This window comes from Crocodylus porosus, unplaced genomic scaffold (genome assembly GCF_001723895.1).
Source record: "Crocodylus porosus isolate Cpor-Errol unplaced genomic scaffold, CroPor_comp1, whole genome shotgun sequence".
In the NCBI taxonomy this organism is placed as follows: Eukaryota; Metazoa; Chordata; order Crocodylia; family Crocodylidae; genus Crocodylus; species Crocodylus porosus.
The window spans coordinates 68,680,039-68,703,592 of record NW_017728931.1 but is presented as its reverse complement, the minus strand read 5'-3'; the positions used below and the strand labels follow the sequence as shown (position 1 = coordinate 68,703,592).

Below are 23,554 nucleotides of genomic sequence, written 5' to 3'. Positions count from 1 at the left end.
ACCCACTCACATGCTCCATCACCTCACACTCACACCCCCCCACATACCCCACACACTAACAGCCTCCCCCATTCTCCCACAATATACAAGAGTAAGACTTCATTTTAAGCTATTGTGCAATCACCTGTATATGCACTACACAAACACATGTAAACCAGGACAAAAATATTTTTTCAAATCAAATTAATGAATGTTGTAGAAGTTCGCTTTTTAGAATATAATTTGGTATTTGCTTGGTTCTGAGATGGCAAAACCCCTTGCTGAAAAATGTATTTCTGGGGGCAAGGGGAGGGATTTCTGGTGGCAAAGTTAAGAGGTTATGGGGCAGATCTTCCAGTCACAAGACAGGAACCAGGGGGCAGGGCTACCAATGTCAAGGGGTGGGGCTACCAATGAGGCCCCTGACAGCTTGCCAAAACTTGGTAAGCGGCCCTCCGCTCAAAATAATTGCCCGCCCCTGATAAATTGTGTAGATTGAACCAATAAGCAAGTGAACAACCATTCACTTTTGATTCTTGAAATGCAGTCACAGACCTGCAGTGGCTCAGGCCAAAAGCTGGGGCAGAGAGGGGGATGCTAAAGCATACCTCCCTGTTTGGCTGGAGCAAACACCTTGGGACACGATTAACCTGCCCACCCTGTGAGGCCAGGTTTGGTGTATTTTCTATCCCTAGCCTAACTGATCAGAAATATCTTTAACAGATGAATGATCTACTCAGACTATGCCAGTTGCTTTACCTGTGTTCTAAAATATAAGATAATGATGATCCATGAGCCTCATTTCAGACAAAACGTACATAGTAGCAAAATCTTCCAGCTGGCTGAATAACCTGGCATATTTAATCGATATCTGTTTGTAAGCTCTTCAGGGCATGGGATATGCCATAATCTACCTTTGTAATGTTCCACATAAATTTACAGTGTTCCAAAAATGTTGTTCATAATAAAAATCTTTATTCCTGATGTAATTATTTAAAAGACACATGACGCCCCAGTTGTATTTTTTCGTTTTTAGACGTTTTGAGTGTGACTCTCCAATTTACAAATTCCATTCTTCCATCCAGGCCAGTTAACAGTCAAGAATTTTATACTGTAATAAATGAGTCAGGAAACAACAAACACCTTTTTCACTCGCTTTATTCATTGGTTAAAATGTAATGCCATACAGTTACTAACTGGGGGAAAAAACCCAAGGATTTCTTCTTTGCATAAAACAGAAGCAAAACAGAAAGAGACTAATTAGAAAAAGCCATTTTGCTTCAAGTTTTGAAACCATTACATACAATATAATACACATATTTACATTACAAGTATATTATATAAATATATGTGTAATTTTTTAACCACAATAAATATCAAGAAGATTTTTTAGGCACACAGCATAGAAAAAATGCAGAATCCGCACACTCCTTGGAGTGACTCACTCTTACATCATTTTCACACTGAAAAAGCAAATATTTTACATAAAATATACAGCCACAGCTTATGCAGTCTCCAGTGAACTGGGAATCATTCTTGTCTTCCCACAATTCTCCTCCTCAGAATTCTAATACTATTGCTCTATACAGCTAGTATGTAAGAAAATAGTTGGCAAGGTTTATTTACTCAGCTAACAGCCTAAGTAATTATCAGTGCTAACAAAATAAGTACAGCATATCTACATAATGTATATACAAGTATGTGCAGAAACATGGATTTGGTGATCTATTTTGGAGCTCTCTTTTAATACTGGGGAATTAACCTGAAGGCAAAAAACCAAGGAACTCAGAAATATTAGATCACCTGGGAAATTGCTACAACTGAGGTAATATGTCCTTCAGCAATAGAAAGCTTCCCAATTAAAATTAGAAACATTTTGTTTTTAATCATGACTATCCTGACACACATAGGCCATCAAGTTTTTAAGGGTGTGTGAATATTCCCTTCAATGCAAATGAAATACCAGACAATCATTCCAAAGGGAATTCTTGAGCTATGTGTACTGTCATGGTATTTTAAAGACAGTAGCCATGGGGCACCTGAGATCGCACTCTAGTAAGTGAAGCTGACCACTTCCCTTAAGAGAGCCAATGTTCAGTGATAAACAAAAAAGAGAATATTTTTCTTCACTAGCTACACGTCAGACTCAGGCATATCAGGCATATCTGCCATTAGATATCCAATACCATAGCGTCCGTTAGGAGCAGTATTCAGAGTTGGGGATCCAGTTTGTTTTCGGTATATGTTTTTGCCAAAATTGGGAGATGGCACCTCACTTGGACTCTTCCCATGAATCAGACTTGTATCATCTCCCTCTAGATTAACAGGCTCCTTTATTATCCGACCTCTTTTGTAGGATACGGATGCCAGACTACCAGCGTTGTCATCAATAAGGTTGCAGCGACGAACTATAAAGACTATAGGCACAGGAAGTATAGCCAATACCATAAGTGATATACAGACAATCATTCCCCACGTTGGATAGCTTTGAAACTCGTCAGTAGCCTACACAATCCAAAAGAAATTCCATTAATACATCTGTATTTAATAAAAGATAAATGAGTAGTCCAGATCATCAAAAAATACTTTGTTATCCATCACATTCACATTTCAGTTCATCTTTTACACACTAAGGACATCCCCCAAACTACCAGTCAGTTTCTGCTGACCCTCAAGGTGTTCATGTTCTCTAGGGCTTACGTTTCCATCAGTGCTGAAGCACTGAAGCTCCCCCAAATTTCATGAGCTGCTCAGAGGCCTAGCACAATCAGAGCCTTGAAGCAGGTTTTCAAATTAGCCATTTCCTCACCTATTTTGCTAGCATGGCCTAATCCTTCAAGAGTGCTATGAAGGATGAGGGTAAGATGCCAACCAGTACGATTCTCTTTGTAAGTAAAAGCCATATTAGAGAAAAGTGTGTTTTATATTGGTACCACTGAGATCAAAGTGGCCATGCTTCTCTCTCTTATATTTGTAATAAAATACATAATTTTCTAAATGTTCTCTTTTCATATACAAAGTGAAATCACTTTAAATACACATTCCATGTTTCTGATAATGATAACAGTGTATTTTCCTTAATATTGCTTACCGTATCTTCAATCCACGCATTATAACCAGGAGGACTTAATCCCATTTGGACAATACTAGCTACCAGCAAACATAACAATACTAAAGGTGAAATATACTTCCACATGTAGTAATAGTATGGGCTTGGAGAAAAACCAAGCATATCCTTTAGGTCCTCCATGAATCTAAGAGGAAAAAGGACATTATTAGTGTACATACTAAATTTTGAGTGCCTGTAATTAAGACATATCACCTAATTTGCAAGATGAAGTGCACATAGAAATATCTGCCCCTAAATTTATTTTACAAGTTTGTACATAGAACTCGTATTAGTAATGGGCTGCAACATCCTGGAATAATTAATTCTGGATGTCTTTAAATATGGAACATACCAGTGGCTAACAATGAATTAATGCACTTAGCTTTTTAACCTCAGAAGATTTAAGCCTGAATCCTGATGTAAGTCACACACAAAAATGAATGTGATGTTATCTTCCTAGTCCCTAAAGAATATTAGTCCAAGACTAAAAGAAAAGCATAACTGGAATGATGAGAGTCTTAAAAATAGAGGATGATGTACATTTGATGAAAAAGCTAGTATAGTTTTTGCTTTTATTATTCCTGGACAGATAAAAAGAGAAACACTTTGCAATACGTATAACTCTTCTTATGCAGATAAGGTTCTTTGGGTAGATGTGATATGTTTTATTAGACCAACTTAACAGTTGGAAAAATTGTTCTTTGCAAGCCTTCAGACACAAACACCCTTCTTCAGGCATAAAACTTGACTAATCAGATCAGATTTCCAGGGCTACAATGAGATTCTTTTTAAGAAATAACCTTCAGGAAAGTCTACAGCCATGAGCAATAATATTTCGTAAATTTAATAAAGTAATAAAAAATACTTATTTTTTAGAGGGCTCTGAACACAATACATTGTACTGAGTCTTCATTGTACTGAGACTGAGACTGGAGAAACTGTAAAATGCAATGATACAAATATTCCCACAGATTTCTCCAGAGTAAACTTTCATTTAAAAGTAAGCTACAATGTGAAAGTGCAAGCTTTCTCTCTCTCTCTCTCTCTAATATAGCTCTGGATGCCCACATCAATAAGTGGAAGTGCAGGAATAATGATGTAAACAAGTTCAACTGTTATATGAACATCTGTGTCACAAGCATTCTTAGCACATTACAGCTATCACTCTGCCAGAATGTTAAACATAATTTAGAGCCTGTGTGAATCCTATTTTATACACTAGACGGATATCAATATTACTGATAATATAGAAGGTGATAATATAGATTGATAATATATAAGGTAGTATCAATATGTAATATATAATACATAATATAGTATCAATATAGATTGATAATATAGAAGGTGTCAAAACTTACCATTTTAATTATGGGTTTTTTTTAATTTGGTGCTGATACCTAACCACTTTCTCAAATCATTTGCATTTAGAATACTGCAATACTCGTTGGATGACAGCTGAGTTCATTTTCCTCCTGGACATTCAATATGTCTCTCACTAATATAGATTACATGACTACAAGACAGTCAAGAAATATATTTTGAAAGCTGTTGTGTCTTTATAAAAGTCCAAAATATTTAGGACTACACTCAGACGAAGTCCTCAAAATCTTTCTTACGCTTCTTCAAACATGTTTCTCAAAATCAATCTGTGTGTCAAATGAAATATTAACCAGCTCAAATCCTGAGCTATGATATGTTTTCATGTTCTTCTGGGTCATTTACCTACATATGTGTCATTGATTTTGGATTCACATAAAAACAAGACATCTACAAGTGACCTAACAGATTTCTACAGCTGTGAACCCAAGCATGTATTAGATTGTAACAAATTACATTATCCACAAAGTAATGTGGATGCCATATGAGCTGCTGAAAAATGACTGTGTGAGGTCTTAACTTCGCCCTAATATGCCTTGGCACTGCAACTTGTATTTTGAACAACGCCTACTGTTTTAGGACTTCCTGATGAAGGAGTACATGTGCTCCAATGACACTAGCAAATGTGAGAGTTAAGTTAGAATTTGTTCTTTTTGAGATTCTCTCAGAAAACTTTGATGATATGTTTTTCTATTCCCTTTTAAAATGGTACTGTAACGCATGCTTTTCCTGTACTAAGAATACTATGAAAGAAATGTCCCTTATGCGGTTACTGTAGCATGAAATACCATCAGATCCCACGAAAACATACCATTTGAAACATCCCCTTGTTCACCATATAGTCTGTATATTGTTAAAATGCATGAAAGTAACTGATTTCACAAATGGTTTGTATATTCTGCGTATGGCTCCCCTTTCATGGGACTTTCCCTTTTCCACCACATTTAACATAAGCTACTTATCTTCATTTTCAATGTCTGTCATGATTTCTCCTCATTCTACAGTTCATCTTACGCACTACGATGCGAGCTTTCAGCACTCACTTGTTATATTTTTTATTCTTTAAAGTGTTCTTCCTCAAACACTAGAGAAGTTCCCTGTCGATATTGACACAGCTTTCTCATTTAAATCTCTCTTTAAAGGTCTTCTTGGCTGTGATACCTACAAAAATCTGATGGTGAGACAGCTAATGCGGAGAAACCACTATGTATTGTGCTACCCAGTATGATTTCGTATTTTTTTGTGCTTGCCTATCTGTCTATATACATTATTCATCCTAGACTTCAGCTGCAAGCTCTTGGGGACAAGGAATGCCTTTTCATTCCATGTTTGTACAGGACCTGGCTGAGTGGAACACTAATGTATACCTGCTATCTCTAGTGCTAGCATAGTAGCAAAAAAAAAAAAAAATGCTATTATGGGGTTTTTTGGGGGGGAGGGGTTGGTTTTTTGTTTTTTGGTTTTTTTGTTAATAAGAATAGTGGGTTCCCAACTCAGGTTACTCTGGCAGCCATATACAGAGCTTGGCAGTGTACATAAAAATCAGTTTGAATGTAAACTTAAAAATATTGGGTAACTATACACATTTCTGATGCCCACTCTGATGGATTCTAATTAGCAACCTCACATTTCAAAATGTTAAAGCTTGTCAAATGAGATTTAATTAAAGTGCCCCCACCACCATTTTGAAGTGCGGGATGCTGAATACATGTCATGTTGTGGTGGTTTTAATTACAGAACTTCTCAAGAGCCCCTCCAATTAAAGTACCCTCCCTACCCACCCCAGAGCATGTGTAAAGACTCCCATTATGCTTAAGCGCTTACAACTGAGCCATGAGTCAATCTTGGTCACTTTACTCCATAACAAACTTATGCCTGAGAGTGAAAAATCAAGCTAGAAAAAAATGTGTTTGACATGCAGTTTCAACATTTACACTGATTCTTGAATCTACGATGAGATTTATGACAAAGCCATATTCTATTCAGCATGTAAAATTGAATTAAACTTGAATATGGATGCTACTTATCACATCACAGTTGTATTCATGCAATGAAATCTGCATGGGGCTATACCTTTAAAAAATCTAGGTGGAGCAACAATTTTTATGAGAATAGTCATCTGCATTGACTGACTGCCAGTTTCTGTATGGGCTTTAATGTGTTGGTTTGCCTGATAAGGCTCTGTGAATACATTTATAGGGCATAAGGCAGCTCCATTAAAATATATTTTACACTAGTTCTTTATATGGTCACTCTTGCATCAGAAGCAGTATAACTGTACTAGCAAAGTAGCGCCCAGGATAATTAACTCTGATGAGAATTTATTAGGACATTCTAGGAGGATTTATTAGGACATTCCAACAATCTCCTCATTCCGCATTGCCACAACTTCAAACTGTACATACACTCAAGCTGTGTTCCTCCACATTTACAAAAAAATCCCCAAAAAACCCTCCAAGAGATGTGGCCATACAACATTCTCCCCATCTTTGGGGATTTACCGTCTGTGATGTGAAATATCTTGGGTCTATCAACCTTAAGGCCACACAGCAAGACCTCTGTACTAGCCGGAACTGTTGCTGAAAAAGGGTCCTGATCAGAGTTAAGAATGGAAAGTTCATTGAGAAGTCAACAAGGTTTGTGTTTTGCTGGGTGTTGTGAGATTAGCTTCTAACTGTTTATTATGGCCTTGTAATTTGTTCTTGGCACCTTAGCACAGCTTGAGTAAATTGCCTAAATGTAAAGCTGCAGAGGACACTGGGGATATCAGGAGGGAGAAGAGGAAGGTATGTTGACAGAATCTCACCTTCAGACTCAAAATCAAAGTATGTAGTATGGTTGTAGCCACTCTGTGGTTGCTGCTTCATCTGTATCAGTCTTCTTTCCCTGAGTGACCCCATCACTCATGGGGTGTTTTGTCTAGTGCAAACTTTCAAATGTACTGGACACCCCTAGCCATGACTATTTCCTCTCTAATGCAAGGGAGCTGGCAGATATTCTAGTTTAACGCCTGTATTCACAATAAAACTATTGCCTATTTAAGTCAGGGCATGAGCACAGGGGGGGTGGGAGCACATTCTTTCTTACTGCACAAATAATCCAGGGATTATTAACACAGACCAGAAATAATTTCTGAAAACCATAAAGCGTGTTTATTGTAATTTTTTTCAAATCTGATTGGAGGCTGAGTAATACATGAGATAGAAACAATTAAAACTCAAATGAAGCATCCTGACTGCACCACTGTATTCTCAGTGCCTAATAATAGGGATCATTATTACTCCTATCACTTCAACAGCCCAGCAGAATAGACTGTTCTGACTATTTCGTCTTTGTCTGATCTGGATTATAAATTTGTCACAGGGACATTTCATCCTTTTTAATTATTACAGGAGCAAGCATCCCAACCTCACCCAGTGGGTGTGTTTACATGAGATGTTTACTGAGGAGTTGTCTAATTAGCTCTTCAGCAAATATCTCAGCATCTACACATGCAGGACTATTAGCCTGGAGTAAATTAATAAACTCTACAGCAGAAGTTTATTACAAGTAAATATGCAAGTACTACCCTGCTGCAGAGTTTTTTACTCCACAGTACTGCACGCTCATGCAGCTGGCTGGGGCATGATGGTGCTTCAGTATGGGTGTTCCCTGCTGCCTAGCCCCACACTGGTGCACCCTTTTACCCCTGCCAGCCCCTCTGCAACATGCTGAACCAGGTTGGAACAATCCCGGCTGGCAGGCAGGTCCCTGGGGCCTGCCACCAGCCAGGGCTTCTCCAACCCAGCTTAACGTTCTGTGGTCCCAGGTGCATGTGTAAACATGGCGCCCAGGAGCAATAAATTGGTGCAATATGCACTGGAGTTTGTGTCATATTAATGTGCACATGTAGACATGCCCAGTGAGCACTTGATGATAATGATCAGGGGCATGGAGCAGTTTTCATACTAGGAAAAACTGAAAAAGTCTAGGACTCCTCAGTTTAGCAAAGACAAGGTTGAGGGGGGATGTAACAGAAGTCTATAAAATCGTGAAGGGTCTGGGCAAAATGAATAGGGAACTGCTATACACCAAGTTCCAGAATACTAGAACTAGAAATTTGTACTTGTCTTCTGAAATTACCAGAAGACAAGTACAAAGCTAACAAGAACAAGTTCTGTTTTTTTTCTCTCTGCATTGATACTGACAATGTTTTTTCACTTCTTGCTTTCCATCTCCAAAATCCATTCAGCCTTTCTCATAACATAAGCCTTTGTAGTTGCCCTGATTACTCCTGGCTCCTGGAACAGTCTTAATCTTGGCCACACTGGCCACATCTACATGAGATGCTGACTGTGCAGTAGTGCATTACTATTGTGCAATAGCATAGTATGGCATACGCTATGCTACTGTGCAGTAGTAAAGTAATGAGCTACTGTACAGTCAGCATCACCTAAAAGCCATTCTGGGATGCTACTGCGCAGTAACGCCAGTTACTGTGAAGTCGGCATCTCATGTAGATGCAGCCACTGAAAACTATTTTTTCAAGTCACACAAAATATCACAATCTGTTAAAATTTAACTACTGTCCTTCATTTGCTAAATCCCTTTTCTTATTGCCTAATTGAAATTTATATTCCTCACCTATGTCTTTAAGTCATTCCTCCTCCTTCAGTTCTAACTTTGCCTTTCTACAGCCTGTAGCTCTGTGTTTCCCTTTGTTTCCATGTTTTTCTATTCTGCATAGTTTATTTTAAAGCTCTTTGGATCACAGACCCTGTCTCTGAATCTGTCTATCTGGCACCTGGCAAAATGTTCATAGTGTACATATTCGTAGTGTACAAAATAAAATAAGAAGAGTTATTGTAATTAGTAATATCAACTTATTAACCGTAACAGGAATGAGCAAATCAGTTTCCTGAACTTACTTGTCTATTCCATAAATACGAGTAACAGCAACATTCTCCAAAATGACCACAATAAGCAAGGGGAGGGTAGCAGAGTAGTCATCAAACATTGTGACAAAATAATTTCCAGAACGCTGCACAAAAATCAGGCCAACAAAAAATGCTACCAAACAGCAGATGACTAGAATAAAGGACAGAAATGAGAACTGTAACAATAATCATTTATTAGAGAAAAGAAAGAAAGAAAGAAAACAGAAATTGTTACCAAATGTCAAATGATATTTTAACTTGTATTGTTTTCTTCATTCTAGGTTGACACTGTTTTCCCTTCTTCTCTTCCTACATTTTAATTAACATAATAAAGATGTCCAAGAAACCCCAGCCATTCCTTCAGTAGCAGAAAATACTGCAAATAAGAAGTAATTAATGGAATGGCTGTTATAAAATTAAGACATTTCTGATTAAGAAAACTAAGGATTGAATCCTATTTCACTTTATGTACCTAAATGACACTAATGCAGTTAAATTACTGTAATTTCTGGCATTTCCACACTGTTTGCAATTGTATTGCACATGCAGTGTGGATACAGAAATGTTTATATAGATCCTGCACATTCTCAGTAGTCTGTAAACTGGCTGGGCAGGTAGGTAGTTCTGTATACATATGCTGAGTAACTTCCATGTGGACACGTAGAGTGAAATACTACACTGCCCTAATGGAATTCAGGGACTATTCATTATTACACATCAAAGTTAAAGTACGGGTAAAATCAAAGGAAACAGTAAATGCTGTGTATGCTCGTATATGGTCTTTAGTTTTCTCTTTTTCCATCAGTTAAAATGGTGAAGATGAAAAATTTCCAACCACGACTTTCAAAAGAAATCAGATACCATCGCAACCATCACAACTTCAACTCTGAATTACAGTGGGGATCATCTACAATTATTAATTCTCTGAGTCACAGAATCCCAGTCATTTCTTCAGCTGAAGAAATAGTAGACTTATCTATAAAAAAGACCTGATTCTACACAGTGCATGTCAGCAGGAACTGTGAACATTGGCTTCAGTGACCGTGTCTACAAAAGATGCTGACTGCACAGTCATATAGTACCTGCATACCCAAGTACCAAATGACCCGCACAGCTTCCTGGGGATGCTGACTGCACAGCAACTCATTACCACTGTACAGTAGCTCATTACTACTGCACAGTAGTGTTGCATCCTGCTTTGTGCCACACGATACTACTGTGCAGTAATAACAGGCTACTATGCAGTAGTAACGAGCTACTGCACAGTATACACCTTGTGTAGATGGCGCCAGTTAGTATGTGAATGGGCCACAAAGCAGTAATAGACTGTCCCAAGTTCTACTGGAAATTGAATTTGGTTTCAGTCTGAACAGACAACACCTTTAAGATTGGGTGCAAAGTGTACAACAACTCCTAAGTGGCTCTGGTTTATACTTCTGCCAAAATCAGCTGATTTATTTTTATGGAGAATTTAAGTATTTGATCCATCAGCACAGTAAGACACTTGGTTCCTATTTAGTTTTACTTGTTAAGCAGGTGTTCTGTGGCCAAAACACTACTCACCCCCCTTCACACACACAACCACTGTTTTGCTGAACTAAGGCCTTCCTTCCTGTAAAATGTATTTTTATGAATGGCAGGTTGGAAGTCCTCCAAGTCTAGTAGTTCATAGGTTTAGTACGATAAAGGCCTGCCACTTTTTGTAGCCAGCAGTACCCAAAGGAATGGGATGACTAGCATCATGTTCAGCCAACTCTGACTCCCTAGGTTCACAGCTAAGTGAAAGAGAGAGGCAAATTTTGACTGAAGTCCAGAGTAGGGCTCAACCTCTTATCTCTAAAGTCATACCAAAATACAGTTAACTGCTCTGCTGCTGCATCCCTCATGAATGGTGGATATACAGACATTATCCTGTTCATAGTGCTAAATAACGCTAATCCCTGCATTCTAATCTTTTTTCTCTATTCCTTCAGATATGGATCAGTCCTGCAAGTGATAAACAGACAAATTTGTTTGGTCTATTGTGGAGCTCTGTGATTTCTTTGAACTGTGAATTTCATCTTTCTTTTTATTTCTTGACCTGCTTTCTTTAACTAAAGCCTCAGCTGGTAAAGGATCATTAAGGATAATTACTGGAAAAGCCAACATTAAGCCTGTATGTGAAGCCTTCATTTTGTCTCCATGTGCACAACTTGTACAAATTTACATTAGTTATTGCTATTTCTGTATTTGTGCTAATTTCACTATCATGTTTGTCTATGACAATGGTCTTGAGGGGTAAATGATGTAGGAGAATTACAAATAATTAATTATAATAATTAGTTATGTAGATTCTTGTGCAATTTGACTCACAGAGTTAGTAGTACTCACACTATAAGACACAGGATAAGTTTCATGTGGGGATGTGAGGGTATCTGTGCATATGGATAGAAAGCAAAGAATGGAATGCAGTGATGTAGCTCTTTGCTATAGTTCAGTATTTGGATCCTTCCTTCCAAACAAACCACAAAATATTTCATATACTTCCCCAAAGTCATTTGTTTCAGTAACAGAGACATAAATTATCGATCACTGAGAAATGAAAACATAAAACTCACCAGTAAGAATTTCCTTCCTCACTTTGAAGGTATCAACAATAGGTGTGATGATGCCTTCAATAGTTCCAAACATGCTACCAAGTCCCAAATTCACAAGCATGAGGAAGAACATCACTGACCAGAAGGGGGAAGCAGGGAAGTGGGTCATTGCTTCTGTAAATGCAATAAAAGCTAAACCGGTCCCTTGAACAGCCTGTCAATAAGAAATTCATATGCGTTTAAAGGAAAGCATGGAACAAACTATGAGACAAAATAACAATGGGTTATTATTTATTGCTATATTTTTGTAAGTGTGGGTGTAAATTCCAACCTCCTTACTCAGTAAAGATAGAATCTGACCCTTGTTGAATAAGATTTGCTGTGTAAAATATGATTTCTCAACTGAGAGGGGATTTAATAGCAGCCTTCAACTACCTGAAGATGGGTTCAAAAGAGGATAGAGCTAGACTATTCTCAGTGGTGGCAGATGACAGAACAAGGAGCAATGGTCTCCAGTTGCAACAAGGGATTTTAGGTTAGATAGTAGGAAGAATTTTCTCACTAGGAGGGTAGTAAAGCACTGGAACAGTTTACCCAGAGAGACTGTGGACTCTCCATCCTTGGAGGTTTTTAAGACTCGATTAGACAAAACCCTCATCATTGGGATTAGGTAGTTGGGGATGGTCCTGCTTTGAGCAGGGAGTTGGACTAGATGACCACCTGAGGTCCCTTCCAACCTTAATTTTCTATAATTTCTATAACTCTGCTTCAGCTTAACTAGTAACTGCGATAATGAATTCAGGTATACCTGACAATCTGGGCATCTTCATTATCAAGTCACAACACCTAACACTGAGACAAACTTATTAGAAATTTATTTTCTAAATGCAACTATAAAGTATAACAAATTTTCTCCTGCTACTGCTACCCAATTTCATGAGAAAGGAGGTTCTGCACAACATCAGGAAAAGAAAGTTCAAGTGCTCTTGATGCTAACAGCATACATCACTTCTCATGCTGGTATTTTTACATAAAAGGTACAGTAAATTCTAAGCAGACAACTTTCTTTGGGTAATATCTTTTATTAGACAAACTTAAATAGTTGGAAAAAATTCTTCTTTGCAAGCTTTCAGGCACAAACACCCTTTGTCAGGCTGAGGAGGCATCTCCAGTTGCTCTGTGCTCTTACTGCAGATGCTTCGTCAGCCTGGTGAAGGATGCTTGTGCCCAAAGCTTGCCAAGACTTTTTTTCCAACTATTTGAGTTGGTCTAATAAAATATATCAGATTTACCAAACTAACTTTGTCTGCCATGTCCTTAGACCAACACAGCTGCAACCCCAGTAAATTCTAGTTAATTCACCATTCCAAGGGGAATGCAAACAATGAGGAATGACCATTTATTGAAAATCAGAAGGAAATAGGGGTGCCTGCAGGATGATGGAAAAAAAATGAATTATCCCATAAGCTGGGTCCACACAAGCAGGGGCATGCCTTTACAGCAGCACAAACAGTAGCAGCACAAATTTGTGCCAGTACTTTGTGCCCCAGTGTAGGCCCCTGCCCATGTGCTTTGCAGCAGGGCACATTGTCCTGCCTGCATCATGAGCTGCAGGGGAAGGGGCGGGGGGCGGGGAATGGTGGCTGGGGCACAGGGTGCCTTAGCAGGGGCTAGCCATCCCCTGCGATGAGGTCCCCTGTGCCCCAGCAACCCAGAAAGTAGTACATGGAGATGGTTGAGCATGCAGCCCAGGGCTGTCTGCTCCTCTATCTCCATGCAATGTGGAGTCCCTGTGCTGAGGCACCCTGTGCCCCAGCCAGCTGCTCCACACCTGGTTGGGGTGCAGTGTGGTTCAGTATGGGGGCTCCACATACCTAAGCAGTGGCGTGAGGGTGAGGGGCTCTGCAGTGGGGCCCCTACGCTGAGGCATGCAGAGACGGAGCATCCAGCCCAGAGCTGCTCGCTCCCCTGTCTTGAGGTACCGTGCGCTCCTGCTTTTTTTCCTGGACTTTTTTTTGCTACTGGGAAATCATGGTAGCAAAAGTTGCCCCAGTACTGCAAATTAGCCATGCCAAGTACCGGTTGATATGCAACTCATGCAGTTTGTGGCACTGCAAAAACGTTTGCAGCACCACAAACCACACGTGCCTTCAGGTCTAGATCCAGCCATAGATGGCAACAATAGTGTCAAATTATCTCATAGGTGAATTAACCAGTGTTTACTTCATAAAATATCATCAGGTACTACATTCCCCAGTTTATAAATGCAGGGCTTGATTTCCAGCTTAACTATTATGAAGCCTTTATTTGTTTTAAATTTAAAAAATCTTGGGCATGATTTAGGTCCTTCTAAGGAATAACTGATTTGGGGATGTAACAGTATGTAAAATTCCAGTCCGCAGTGGAAAAGAGAAATATTTATCAGGCTTACTAGAAAGATTTTAAAGCTGGTACAGAATAATGATCCAGTAAGTAAGGATAAGTAGGAAGATATCATGTTGTCTGTGAAGTGATATACATTCCTATGAAGCCACATATATGTTTAAAAAATAATGTCTTACAATTAAAAGTCTGATATTTTTAAAGTGCTGAATCTGCACATCACCCATTTAATTTTTATGGAAACTCAGCAGACCTGAAAATGAATTCCATAATGTTTTATGATCTCAGGATCACCAGAGTTTGACCACAGCTTACTGTAACTCAGGTTAGGTACAGACACTTAAAAAACCCAGGGCAGAATTGATCTAAATTATACCATTTTATGTAAGTGGCACAGTTTAGATCAGTAGCAAGCAGAGTATGCCTTTGCCCCTTGGTGGTGGGGTGCAAATCTTAAAGTGGGTTCTGCCATTTTTAACCAGTCTATGTATGTTGACCTTCTGTTCTGTTACGGGTATTGACCAATTTCATGTGCCAATCTCCTGTTCTGTTATGGATATAGACCACTTTCTGATCAATTACACCAGTAAAAGCATAATGTCTGTACCTGGTCAATGCAGAAACATACAGTCCTAATCCCATGGGCCCTATCACTTTTGTATCATATTTTTACATATTTCATGTGGGGCTCTTCAGAAAATAAAACCACTTCTAGGTATATAATACCATGGTTTGGGTTTTTTGGGTGGGACTGGGCTTTTTTAACTTCATAGGAAGAGAGGTGGCTAACAAAATACTCATCCATTCATAAACCCTGTATTGCAGACTCAAATATTATTCTAACCTTGTCAAGTTCATCTTCAATCTGACAGGATTTCAGACCAAGAGCAGGAAATTCTTCTTCTTTAACTTTCTGAATAATGTCATATACTAAATTGTAATCTTCTGCTGTGATGCTTGAAAAATTGATATGATGTGGGATAATATCCTGGCTAAGATTGCCTATTTTCAAAAGTTTTAAAATTTTTTCTGAATTTCTGTAAAACACAATGAAATAAAGATAGTGAATCAGAAAATATGTGTGAATTTCTAAGTTAAATGTATAATAATTTAAAAAGTAAATGAATATTCATACTCAGTAATACATTTCTCATTTATGATATTTGCTTTGAAGCCCAAAACAGCAAACACCACCAAAGTTGCCAACACAGAAGTGAAAAAATTGATGAAGGACACCAGAACAGCATCAAAATGGCAGTTGTTGTCTCTCTTGTTGTAGCTTGAAAAGGCAATGACTCCACCAAATCCAAGCCCTAAGGCAAAGAACACCTGAGTCGCAGCTTCTCTCCAGACTTTGGGTTCCAGCATTATTTCAAGCTGTTTGAAATTAGATACAATACATGTCAACTACAAAATACCGTATTTATTTTGCACAAATAAACAACAGGCACTTCAAGAAGATAATGTACACCAGCCAGATGCTAAAGCTCAAATGGAAAAATTGTGCCTAAGTGCCCAAAAGAGTATCTACACATCTGAGTTTGGCATGTAAAATGAAATAGGGTTCTGCCCAATTCGTATTCTTAAAACACTGTCAGAAGCAGACAATAACTAAACTGGCAACTAAATTTATCCTATGCTGTATTAAGTTTTCTGTTAAACTGTGGATCGATTGATTTGTGTATTAATTGTTAAAATGTCTTTATGGTAAACTTCCTTTCTAAAAACAAATTAGTAAAGGTTGGAGACTGTTTTCATCAGCAAAAATGAAGTGTCATTTGGAATTCTAGTAAGTGTAAACAGGTGACAATTCACTGCACTGAAATTTTAGCCTGTGAAGTCTCAATAGACAGGATACACTATGACCAAAACTGAAAATTCCAACATTTGCTATTTTGCCTTCGGCTAATAAAAGGTATCGTCTCTGAACCAAGAGCTTTAGAGTTTTGTATTTCCCTATAGCATTCAACTTTCGAATTTTCAAGTTAAACACTGCCCTCATGTATACACAGAGACCTCTCACTGACTTAAATGGATTGGGTATCTAAGGGAAAATGGGGCCCCAAACTGAAAACAAATAGTAAATTCCATTTGCACTGCTTCTTCAAGTGATCAAATTTCACAGAAATTGTGTCTTTAGGGGAAAGTAGGTCAGTCATCTTGATTTTACCCAGTTAGTAGACCCAAAAAGAAGTAAACTGTGAACTTTAATATATTTCCTCAATGAACCTATCATACTTCCATTAATATTTTATTCCATTAAATATAACACTAAAAGATGTAACTTTGTATTTTAAATGTCACCTGGAAAAAAAGGAAAAATAAAAAGCATGAAGATAGGAACACTAACAATTCATTGATCATTTTTTCTTATTGTGAGCAAAAATATGGCCCATACTATTTTAATAACATTTCAGAATAAATACAATTTCCTCCAAAGGTGATCTGTCTCCTCAGTCTGATCTTAGTTCTGGAAGTCCTGAAAAAAATGACTTACACTATGGAGGTGGGAATATCTTTTCTGTAAAAATGTACAGTATTGACATTATAAATGTGCATATGCAGACAGGTGTTGAACACACCCTCTCAATGGCCGGGTCTACACAAGTGGTGGATTGCACCATTGCTACTGGGCAGTCATTTAGTAGTGGCATAAGCAAATACTAAATGACTGTGCAGTAACCAGTGTTAGCATCGCCGCATGGTTTTTTTCAGATGCTACTACGCAGTAGCTTGTTACTACTGCACGGTAGTGGCACATCATGGTTAGTGCCTGCCAACACTACTGTGCAGTCGCATCTTGTGTAGACGTGCCCAGGGTATCTATATGTATCATAGTCATACTAGTTCTTGTTCACTAGATGGAGCTAGATAGGTATTCTTCTACCAGTGTTTTGCACTAGAATTTTTTCTGCTGTCTGGTACTCTATAGCCAGATTCCATTCAATTTTAGTGCAGTATGTTGAACTGTTTCTCCACGTATTCTCATATCTATTCCCAAAATTGTGGATTTTGAAAGAGGCCCATTTATACTTTTCTTTTGAAGTTTTTCTATTCCTTTTTAAACATCAAGTTGGTGCTTAAGTAGAGCAAAAAGCAAAGACCAACATCCAGTCTTATACGTATATCCACAGTATATGTAATTCATCATTCCCATATTTAAGCAACTACTTGGTAGCAGCAAACATCAGTTTTAGAGGCTTACCACTAGAAACCAATAGAAGATATTATGAATATTGTTTTTAGAGACTAAATAATTGAGACAATTTTATTTCTGAATTGCTTTAATACAAAAAAATATTGTAAGTAACTTACTTCTAACTTAGTCTAAATCATCATGTGCTAAATACTGAGAAATCAAATGGGGATTGCAGTGAACAGCTTCCTTTTGAATTTGTCCTAACAGTGTTTTATACATAAAGGTAGAGTTTTGCTGTTGAGGCCATCAGTTCAGTTCCTGATTCAAGTACAGACTTTCAGTATGACACTGGCAACTTACTTATTTTTCTGATTTCCCTGCTTCATAAAGATTGGGAAAATAATGCTTTTTTACTTTCATCCTTTGTCTATGTTGCCTGTATGCCACTTCTGGGCAAGGACTGTCTTACTCTGTGTTGGCATAGTGCCAAAATCAAAGTCATGGACTTCAATTAGGGACTGTTGGCATTACCACAATGGAAGTTATAAAAAATATTGCTATTATGGGTAACTTTACCCTATTGATATGGGTCATTTTAATCTGATAGTTGTCTTCTTGTCATTTTGCACTGGATACTTATTATCACATTCTATTTAATATGGATCTGTGTCAGTCCTGATTTCACTGAATGCAGCTGCAAAATATATTTGAATGAGACAGGGATGTTTCTACGTTGTTTTTTTTTCCCAACAACCAGGCAGCAAGGCCCATATTAACAAAAGGATTAAGTACCTGAAGCAGAAGCTATGTGCAATTTGTGTAACTGAGGCCAATAACATGGCCCTCAAGACCCCTGGCTAATAACTAAAATGCCAAAAGTTCACAGGTATCAAAATCTCTGCTACTCATCATGTAAAGTTCCATTTCTGTGCATATCCAACACTACCACTCTCTTGGCAGGGCTGACAGGTTCACAATGTCTGCTTGGACCTAAACCCAGTGATGATTGTCACACTAAGCAGTCCGCTGCCAAATTACCCTGAAGGGCCTGATCTAGTAGACACGTTGAGAGCATGCATAACAGGTACAAAGATGATTGAGCTCTGTAGAATGGCCATAGCCAAATCTCTAAAGAAATCATAGACGAGGAATGTGGTGCACCCCTTTTATAAAACAGCATGGTGGTCAGAGGACTCATCCAGAACATGGAAACTTGGGTTCAACACCCTCATCAGCCTATATGGATTCCATCTGACGTATCTCACTCCTTAAGACATGATCCTATGTCATTAAAGTCAACAGCAATGTTGAAAGTTATTACAATGCAAGTAGGCTGAGACTTTAAAAGATAGCTGATGAGCCTAATGTTTTATTATTCAAAGGTTTCATAAATGATTAATTTACCATTGAAACTGTAAGTACACACAGATTAGAAATTAAGCACATACCTTAGGTGTAAACATGTGACGAATGCCATCCACCGAACCATTTAAGAGCAATCCTCTAATTAGAAAGCACATAAGTACCACATAAGGAAAAAGTGAACTAAAATACATGATCTGAAAAATATTAAAACAAAATTAAAATGACAACTGTAGCTTCTTCTACTTTGCATTTCATTTCTTTCACACTTTCTTTTATTTACATAACAAAGATTGCAATTTTATGTTTTTGTTAGACCCTCACACACAGTCCTTTCACAGAAACTGTAAGGCTATAACTGGCTGGGGACAAGAGGGACAACCACGTTAGGCACTGACTGACTTGGTGAGGAGAGCAAATAAAGTAGCTGCTGGCAGCAGCCAAATGATCACAGACACAACCAGAAATTGCTGCTTCTGCTTTGCTCTGTGTGCCTGGCCATATCCCTACACTGCTGAAAACTACTGAAATGAACACTCAAATTGCAGCAGTCATAAAACAGGATACGTGTGGATACTAATGTCTCTGTGAGCATGTTGATCAACACACCACTGGAGTTTCCCAAAAATTAAATGGGTGGGTCAGACTCAAAGGGGAGGGACAGTAATAGTAGCTGTTAATTATCCTGCCCTTCCAACATATTCTATTTTAGTCAGAGTGCATGATGAAGTAAGTCACTGCTCAGTGCAGCATTGCTATGATCTGTATCTCATGGTCCCTTTAGAGTGTGATATGATGTAGTACACAGCTAATACCACCAAATACTTTGTGTTGCCAAGAAGGAAGGGGATCTGAGCATATTGTGTGATCTATGTAAATACACTAAGACCTGTAGGATCTGAGTCAGCTCTAGAAGGACCTCCCTAGTCCCCATCACTAGAATTCTATATCCATTAGACTGGAGAAATGATACCCTTGGAAACAATTCTGCCTTATTTTCTGAACCAGAGCACCCTATTTTCCCATATCTGGACCCAGACAGCTGAGGATTTGATATCATTACATTTATTTGCCACTCACTGTGAAAATTGTCTCCTTGAGGCACTGTCAGTTTATTTAATCTCATCTGAAAATGCTACCTTTTATGAAATACCATCTTCTTTTTCTCATCTTTTTCTTCAAAGGGCCAGTAAATTGACTAGATGTTGAAAAGCTCAGTATAGTTATATTGTGCCCAAGCTAGATACATTAAATTGTTTCTCAAATTGACATATGTTAAAGGGGAGTATAACAATTTCCCCTAATCTGTTCTAATATCCTATCACAAACCATTCTTATCTAAAACAATACTTGGGGAGAGTTTGACTGTCAACAACAACATATCAAAATTATTTTTTATCTGGAGTACCATAAAAATGGTTGTATATTTTATAATATAACATAACAGTGGGCATGTCTATATATGCATTTATTGCAGCCTAGATTTACTGTGCAGTAAGATATTGCGGAGTAAGGGTTTTTTTGGGTAGGTGTTTACACATGCGGAAGTTAGAGAACACATTTGCTTCCAGTTCTCTATAGCCCTGCAATGGGCCCCTGCCACCATCAGGAGGAGGTCCAGGCTCCACTTGAGTACTAGCCCAGGGGCTGGCAGGAAGCATTAGGCCAGGAGACAGCTATCTCCTGAACCCAGGGGGCTGCCTGCTGCTGGGGTGGAGACAATGTCCTCCTGCCCCAGCAGCAGGAAGTTCCTGGCCCTGGCTCCCAGATCAAGGGCATGGAACTTGGAAAGAGCTTCAGGGGAGGGGCAGATCCCAGCCCCCTGCCCCAATCCATTGGTGGAGCAGCTAGCAGAGAAGGAGGCTGGGATCTACCTCACCCCTGAAGCTCTTTCCAACCCCCAAGCCTCAATCACTCAATCAGAGAATGGGGCTAAGACTTGCCCCTGACTGGGACAGTTCCTGGCCAGCCCCAGGTTCTGAGGGGAAGTTTGCATATGCAGCCTGAAGCTGGCTGGGAATTGCCTGAAACAGGATCATCCCCAACTACCTCCAGGCTGCATGTGCTTCCCTACACAGCCTGGGGCTGGCTGGGAACTGTTCCCATGCTGGCAGCTCCCAGCCCCTGGCTGCACAATCCTTGTTGCCAGCCCCCACTCTGCAATCACAATCAGGAAGTGGGGGCTGCAAGCAGGGCAGGGGAACATTGTCCCTACCTGACCACACAGGGCAGGGGCTGAAGAGCTTGTTCTTTGCCCAGCTCTGTGAGCACAGAGCTGGGTGGGGGAACAGGCTGGGGAGTTTTTTCCCCCACTAGCTCTGTGCTCATAGAGCTGGGGTGGGTACTAAGCTCCCCAACCTGATCTCCCCCCAACTCCACACTCATGGACCTGGGCAGGGAACAAGCTCCCCAGCCCCTACTAGCAGGGAGTTCCCAACACCGGCCACTGCTGGACGCTGCTTATCTCCAAGCCCCCTATTCCCTGATCATGGTGGTGGAGTGGGGGCTGGGAGATAAGGATCTTCCAGCCCCCACCCCCAGATTGCAATTTGGGACCAGGAGGCTTGGAGCTCCCCGTTGCCAGGGCAAGGGGACATAGTCCTCACATGGGCTCCTGTGGTGGAGCCTCCCAGCAGCAGGCAGCTCCTGGGAGCAGGGAGTTAACTCCCTCCCCCTGTTGGATTTTGCTCCCAGTCAGGTGTCTACATGAGTGATGCAGTGCCTTTATTAATGCCAAGTAAATTTACTACTTGTATTTGCAGGTAGCAAATATAGTTGGTATTCAGGAGGTTTAATGCGAAGTAAGCATGTGCATGTGTAGACGTACATGCTTACCTCAAACTAAACTACGCCAATGTGAAGTTAAACATCTCATGTAGATGCTCCCAGTACCACTTAGTACAATTCCCCCTAGCATGGGAAGTTATAAGAAGAAATTATTTGATTAGTACTTGCACTCATATTAAATACAATCTTTATAGATTCAGTTAGGATGAGGAATTATTGGAGGAAAAGCCTGAAGGACAGAGTATGCAAATAGTCCCAGCTGCTGGTACTGTTTATGCATTTTGCATAAAATGATGATTAGTACTGAGAGCAGAGACCAGGAGTCCCACCTCCCAGCTGGGTATCTCCCAAACTGAGCTAGAAATTCACACTTGTCTTGTTTGTTCCATGGGCTGCTTGTTCATTTTGCATTGCAGAGTTAGATAAACAGCATTAGAAGTCAAGGCCAGAACCCAGGGTCTCCTCTCTCGCAGGGGAACAGCACAGCTCACTAAGCTCCTAATCAAACCAACTCTTTCTTCATCTTCATGTGTTCTACTTATTCTTTCACACATGGCTGCACACAAGGGATGAAAGGCTTGACATAAGCCATAACCTGGTGTTTAGAGAAGTGGGCCTTGGAAAGTCGATGACTGTTCAAACCTTCTTAAGGGTGGGGAGACCTAACCCAGGTTCTTACCTCTTGAGCACATGCCCTAACCAATAAAGTAATGGAAATTTTTTAAAGGTATGTTCTGATAAAACCCTACAGCATTTTCAAAAGTATATAGGTACTAATTCAAATCTGATTTATAGATGACTTAAGTTACCTATGGCTAGATCCAATAAAGCACTTTCTGTATGGTAGGTATGAAGTCAAGAAACCTTTGTAAAGTAGATCCTTTACAGAGACTCCCTGTACAGTTCATCAGAGAGGTGCTTTAAAATGGGATTCGAAATATCTATCACATTGAGCAAGGACCTGCAGCTATCTAGACAGCAGAAATGCTAAGGACAGGGATATCTCTGATATTCTACTCTTTGATGTTTAAATGACTCATCCAGGAAGCATGCAAGAATTCTAGATCCACTTGGGCAGAAAAAGAGAGAGCAACAGCATGAGATAGGGCAAGAATTCAAGATGAAACATTCTTCTGAAGCATATTCAACAGGACGTGTCCTGAGAAAGTAAGACCTGGGTTCCAGGCCCCACTCTGAAGACTATTTCTATATTTTATACTGTGATTATTTAATGTAAAACATTAATTTACTAAGATCCAAAAAAAATGGTGCTTCTTGTGTTTTACTCTCCATCTGGCCTAAAGTATTTTGAATTATTTTCTGAATGGTTGTCCTACTTCAACATTGTGAATGGAGCATGATCTTAGTCCTGCTAGTGTGTATTAGGTTTGCTCCATGAAAACACACCTAGAAAATAAGGAAGAGGGAGGACAGAAATGTACAGAGGAATGTCTCTAATTTCTGTCTTTCTGGTTGGCTTTACTGTATACTAGGTGCTGAGCTACTCAGCCCTGAAAGAGTTGGGTAGTTGTTGGTGTATGCTGAGGTACAAAATAAGGCACCTGAGGATCCTGAATTTCAAATTGCTAGACCTGGTATCTCCAAAATTATATAGCAGCTAAGCAACTGTTTTCAGGACTGTAATTTTGGATTAGGAGGCTAAATTTTGCTTAAGACCCAGTTTAGGAAATGGTCTTTTACTGGACACAGACCCTAGATGAGCTCCCATATGCATGCAGAGAGGCTGCTCAGGTGTTCTGCAATTATAACGCGTCAAAACAGACTTAAGTCTGCTGAAGGATGATAATTACTGCACTCCAGCAGACTCCACTGGCACATGTATCAGCATCCCTATGCTGAAAAATGATGGCTAAGTGCTTTAAGCTAAAGCTTGTTTGACAAGGTTTAGTTCAGAGCACCCCACCAC

The 23,554-nt window shown here is 39.3% G+C and overlaps 1 protein-coding gene across 2 annotated transcripts in view; it reads right to left on the bottom strand.

Annotated features, from left to right (window-relative positions):
• Window positions 1–1,119: 1,119 nt before the first annotated feature.
• SLC6A15 (solute carrier family 6 member 15) overlaps window positions 1,120–23,554 on the bottom strand; it is a 69,566-nt gene continuing 47,131 nt past the window's right edge. For both annotated transcript variants that reach the window (XM_019543133.1, XM_019543134.1), the window contains 7 exons: window positions 18,927–19,037; window positions 15,475–15,716; window positions 15,184–15,376; window positions 11,979–12,171; window positions 9,373–9,532; window positions 3,071–3,233; window positions 1,120–2,484 (listed from right to left, as the gene is read on the bottom strand). In XM_019543133.1, coding sequence (XP_019398678.1) covers window positions 2,113–2,484; window positions 3,071–3,233; window positions 9,373–9,532; window positions 11,979–12,171; window positions 15,184–15,376; window positions 15,475–15,716; window positions 18,927–19,037 — 1,434 coding nt within the window. In that variant the 3' untranslated portion in view covers window positions 1,120–2,112. The remainder of the gene's footprint in view (window positions 2,485–3,070; window positions 3,234–9,372; window positions 9,533–11,978; window positions 12,172–15,183; window positions 15,377–15,474; window positions 15,717–18,926; window positions 19,038–23,554) is intronic.